The 5,857-nt window shown below is 36.9% G+C and overlaps 1 protein-coding gene across 1 annotated transcript; it reads right to left on the reverse strand.

Moving 5' to 3' along the window:
- Positions 1–572: 572 nt before the first annotated feature.
- LOC143404245 (vomeronasal type-1 receptor 90-like) lies at positions 573–1,520 on the reverse strand. Its single transcript, XM_076862496.1, has one exon. The coding sequence runs from the start codon at positions 1,518–1,520 to the stop codon at positions 573–575; it is 948 nt and encodes a 315-aa protein (XP_076718611.1).
- Positions 1,521–5,857: the final 4,337 nt, after the last annotated feature.

Raw genomic sequence — 5,857 nt, forward strand, 5'->3', positions numbered from 1 at the left:
AGAGTTTCATATCCTGTGATGATAACAGGAGCATTAAGAACCCACTCAAGAAGAATTGAGCTTGTATCTGCTACTTGTGCTGGGATCAGTTGGCCTGTTCCACTGGGACCAGTAATTCTGGTCATATGTACAAGAAAGTTGTTTCTGCAGGTAACACTAGTTTTCTCTGCCTTCCAGTATGCATGGGAGCCAGCCAGTGTCTTTCAAGATGATATTGATCTGAATATTTCACAACAGGTACATTTTCATCATTCCCTTGACTTGGGGATGTCCCTTTTTGGGGACATGGTATTTTAATGTCTTCCTATTTTTTCAATATGGCCATCCAAGAAAATACAGAGGTGTGCTTATTCTTTACAGTCTGATACTGGGTGAGAACATCAGTTCTTATGGGTATGATTTGAATTACAAGATTGCATTTTTTTCAGAGAGTGATAGTGTTTTAAACCTCTGATTCACTTGTCAGCTACTTACATAAAAATACATGCATAAGAGACATATGAGAACATCATAAATTTCAGTGACTTAACAGAAAGTGAAAATATTTACTTATATTGAAACAAAAAAAGCCATTACTGAATAATTAAGCATCTGCCATCCTTACCCCACAGGGATGTTAAGAGCATCATCATTTGTTTCTTGGTGCTGATTAGCACCAAAGGACTCAGTGTGGCATAGCCATTGCCCGCCAGCATCTGGACACAATAACGAACCAGATCATTGTTCCATGACATTGCAGAAGAGGAGGAGACAGCAAAGTCCAAAAAGTACATGACCACAAAAAGACCCATGAGCAGCAGGATGGTCCTGGTGGCTCTCTGTTCTGGGGATGCTTTTGGAGACAGGCTGGTATTGTGAAGGTGCTGGCACTGCCTCTTATGCCTGCACAAGAGGGTCACCATGTACCCACTGGAGAGCGCCATGAGTCCTATAAGGAAGACATCCTGGAAGGTCACAAGGGAGAAATACATATACCTGAACAAGTAATTTGTAGACAAAAGAGAGCAAGACTTAGTAACAAACATGAGACTGTGTGTGGTGACATTGGGAGTGGCAACAATAGAGATCAAGAAGCGACCACTGATGAGCATATTAAAGACCCACAAGAAGGAAAAGCAGCAGAGGCTCTGAGGTGAGGAGTTACACTTGAACTTTGTCAAGCAGCAGCTTCTGGGGCTGAGGGTGACAGCCTGGAGGACACTCAGCAGGCAGGTGGTATAAAAGGACAGGCCCCTCATCAGCCTGTACAAGAAAATAACTGACTTACATATTATGTCATCCCTTAAACCCTGAGACCCCAAAGTGTCTGCAGTTATGAACCCCACGGTCAGCAGCATCACTAGGTGGACAAGAGCTAAGTGACCAATGGTCAGGTCAGTGGGCTTGGGCCTGTGCTGGAGAGGAAATGTGGGGATGTGGGAGAGAAGCAGAGCAGTGTTGGCTATGATCCCAACACTGATTTCACAGAAAAACACGGTGCTCAGGTGAGGAAAGCTGGGAGCTTCACTGTTCCTAGTCATCCTCACGAAGAAGCAGCATTTGGTGAGAATCTGAGAGAAAAATATTTACCATGAGTGTCACCATCCTCATCAATCCTTCCTACACTATGGTCATCAGCAAAATGTGTGGGTTCATCCTGAGGCAGTCTCTCTCCCTGCAGAACCCAAGTCAATCCCACACCCTCCTGAGGATTCAGAGCTCTCTCTCCCCTGCCCTCCAGGACAGACTCACAGCTGGATAGACACACACACTGCTGGACCCCACAGCATCTCCACACCACCATGTTAGACTTTTCAAATGTAAGCAGAATGACTCTTCCGCTCTACAAACCTGATAAAGTCCTCAGTTCAAAGTAATAGCTCTAAATATGGGATTGAATTTGAGTGACAAAATTGTATCAGCGAGGGGGCTGGGGATGTGGCTCAAGCGGTAGCGAGCTCGCCTGGGATGCGTGCGGCCCGGGTTCGATCCTCAGCACCACATGTTGAATCTGCCAAAAACTAAAAATAAATAAATAAATATTAAAATTCTCTCTCTCTCTCTCTCTCTCTCTCTCTCTCTCTCTCTCTCTCTCTCCAAAAAAATAATTGTATGAACGTGGAAATAAGATCCTCTTGGGCAAAGGCTGCCAAGAGGGTAGCCATGCAAACACTTGTATTATGTGAGGGTCTTCTTTGTTCTGGTTAATGGCTAGAATATGATTTATTGGTAGAGTACAAATGTGTCTAAGGAGCATCTGAAGTCACAAACTGTGACTTTACATAATCAATCTGATGCTGGTGACAAATCTACTTTGAACATGCTTTTCAAAGAGGTAGTTTCTACCCTGATAGTTGGAAAATGTTCAGTCTTTCAGGAATATAGTTGAGCATTGATGACTAATATTCCCCATCCTGTTTGATCAAAGAATTTCAATGCTGGGACTTGTCATTAATAAATTTTCAGAGTTCATCTTGAGGTATTTTTGTGACCTAAGAAAATTAGAAATAAGACAAATGTGCATCAAGCACACAAAGAATATGATGGTGTAACTTCATTACTATGAACAAATTTAAGTTGTGTGTAGTAAGTTATTTAACAACATAATAAAATGGATGTTCAAATAATAAGTAATGATACTTGGTATATATTGTGATAAAATTTTTGATTCTAAATTATAACTTAGTTTGTAACTATTAAAAAAGAATGAAGAAGTACAATTTTAATTGCAAAATGTCTTCAGGTTGTGATTATGTTTTTTCTTACATGTGTATATATAGCCCTTCAAATTTCTCAAATTTATATATTTCTCCAAATTTTACTCTCAAAAGCTTACTTTTGTTTTATTTCAGAAATCAGTTCAATGCTCAAGACTACAATCTTTATCATATTGTAAATAAGAGGGATAATAACAAACATACTGTGGTGATTTCTTTATTACAAAATGAAGATCACATTTTTTCACAGCATACTTCTACAAATAGATTTTTAAAATTTTTGACAGGCAGTTTTTCTTAAGATGCATTGAAAAGTTATCAGTGGTGTGGTGGGTATAAGTTATATTTTTCTAATTTATGGATGCTTTTTGAAGAATAAATTCAAACTTTTTATGGCATTCTTTTGACTTAACTTTTTCCAAGAAAAGAGGCTTAAATACATTAGTTTATCTTCTGTTTTTGCCTGTTTGTAATTATGCATATATATGCCCATAACATGTTTAAGAAAATTATTCTGTTACAGAGAAGTGAATTAAAAAATATTTGGCATAATGTTTTGAACAACCTACAATAAAAATTAATTAAAAAAAAATATTTGGCAAACTACTCTATGTCGGTTGAACTCCTACATCTTTCAGTATTTAATTCAAATATTACCTTTTTAAAGAAGGTTTCTGTGGTCTTCTCAGCTGGATGTCATCTCACTCCATTATGTGCACGCTCTCTCAGAGATGACAACTTTAGACTTTATATCTTACATCTTTTATATCTTACCATATTTGCTATGTTTTAATTAATATTATGATCTTTATTTGAATACTTCTTTAAGGATATAATATATATTTTTATGTATCCCTTTAATTATTATTCTGAGTTCTTGAATATGGTATGTAATAATATTTTTGGTTGATTCTCTGGAACATCTGGGCATTTTTATTGTTTCTGTTTACTCTTTTTTCTGTTGTTTACTCTTTTTTTTGAAGAGAGAGGGGAGAGAGAGGGGAGAGAGAGAGAGAGAGAGAGAGAGAGAGAGAGAGAGAGAGAGAGAATTTTAATACTTATTTTTTAGTTCTTGGCGGACACAACATCTTTGTATGTGGTGCTGAGGATCGAACCCGGTCCGCACCCATGCCAGGTGAGCGCGCTACAGCTTGAGCCACATCCCCAGCCTGTTGTTTACTCTTTGAGTCTGAGTGCCTCTAATATTTACATTGGAAATTCAGGACCATCAAATCTGGGATAAGGGTGGAATTTAATGTTAATTTTATATGCTCTACAAAATATTTCCTCTAAAGTACACTTTAGAGCTGCCTTTAATATATCCTATTGGGATTCAAGGATAAAAATCTCCCTTCAATATAAATGAAAATGTTTATTCATTCTAAACACATTCTCTATAAGTTTACAGAGGATTCACCATCTCGGCTGATATTTTCAGACTAAAAACCTTAATCTTTTAAATTAGTTCTCATGGCTGCTACTTAAACTTATTTGTTGTTGTTCTTAAATATAACTAATACAATCAAATCTTTGCCAAGTCTTCAGGACAAAAAATATATCCATTCTCTATTAGACAAAAATAGATTTTTTCTGCTTGGCTGTATTTTAGGGGGCTGAAACCCTGCTACCCTTTTTGGGTACAGCAAGCCCATAGAAAATGATCTTATTTTAATTAAATAAAATTTAAAAATCAGTTCCTTAGCCATAGTAGCTGCATTTGAAAAACGATGCATGATTATTAAATACTTTCTTGATAGTACAGATATAGAATATTCACATCATCACAGAAAATTCTTTGGGGTGACAGTAGTTTACAGCTTGTCTGTTATGGTAGCTTTCATATGGACAATTTAGCTCATCCAACCTTCTGAATTAAAAATAAACTGCTTTTACTGAAAAAAAATTTATATTTCCCTTGTCATTTGTTTTGTAGTTGCAGCATTTAACTCTGACTCCCTATTTTTCTGTCAGAATGTAATCATTTTCCTAACGCCTAACAGCCCCAATTTTCCTCTTTATCACTGCTTTTCAGTAATTTGATTCTGATGTATCTCATATGGTTTTCTATGTATTTATTCTGCTTGTATTTATTCATTGAGATTCTAGGAGTATCATTTTTGTCAGAGTCAGAAGTTCTTTGCCATTTTGTTTCTGAATATTTTTCTGTTGGCTTCTCTGGGACTCTAGAGGCATTTTAAATAACTTGATAATCTTCACTGATCTGTGAGGCTGTTTGCTTTTCATTTACATTTTGGTTATTCTCTATTGGTACAGCTTCAGATTTTCTTCCCTGTTCTACAATGCTTTCTCACCTGTGTTGTCTATACAGTGATTTAAAAAAAAAAAAAAAAACTTTTATATATTTAAATTTTTCTCTTTAAAAGTTCCATTTGATTCATTTGCATATCTTTCATTTCCCTCTTGGTCATGGTCATATTTTTCAGATGCCTCAGATGACTAGGAGGTTTGATCAGATGCTGAGATGGTGTGTTTCCTGTTGCTATTTTTAAAAATAAATATCACTGGGCTGGGGATATGGCTCAAGCAGTAGCGCGCTCGCCTGGCATGCAAACGGGCCGGGTTCCATCCTCAGGACCACATACAAACAAAGTTGTTTTTTCCACCGAAAACTAAAAAATAAATATTAAAAAATTCTCTCTCTCTCTCTCTCTCTCTCTCTCTCTCTCTCTCTCTCTCTCTATCTATCTCAAATAAATAAATAAATAAATAAATAAATAAATAAATATCATGCTTTTCTCTAATAATAATTTTGATTTCTTCAGTTTGATCATCTGGTTTTCATGCTTTACTAGGATTGGCCTAGGTATCATTTATCCCCATTAACTAAGGTCCACGTCTTCTGATGTCTAAATTTGATGCTCTCAGCAATCTGTTAGGACTCTCCAATTTTGCTGATAGACCCACTGTGGATCTTGTGATTAATAGTTCACAGCTTTCCAATAGCTTTTTAAGCAGACACATGCATTTTACCCCATTGTATGTCTGTCATAGAGATCAGCATTGATTCAAGGGACACCCTGAATCAGATTTCTGGAGTTCCTCTTATCCATAGCTCTTTTCTCTCATGAAAACTGCCTCACAGGACTGAGTCTATAGCTCAGTTAGTAGAGTGCTTACCTAACATGCACAAGGCCCTGGGT

This window comes from Callospermophilus lateralis, chromosome 7 (assembly GCF_048772815.1).
Source record: "Callospermophilus lateralis isolate mCalLat2 chromosome 7, mCalLat2.hap1, whole genome shotgun sequence".
NCBI lineage: Eukaryota > Metazoa > Chordata > Mammalia > Rodentia > Sciuridae > Callospermophilus > Callospermophilus lateralis.

Excerpts from the sequence above, each read along its gene's own strand:
- LOC143404245 (XM_076862496.1), bottom strand. The coding sequence starts at position 1,520 with ATGACTAGGAACAGTGAAGCTCCCAGCTTTCCTCACCTGAGCACCGTG.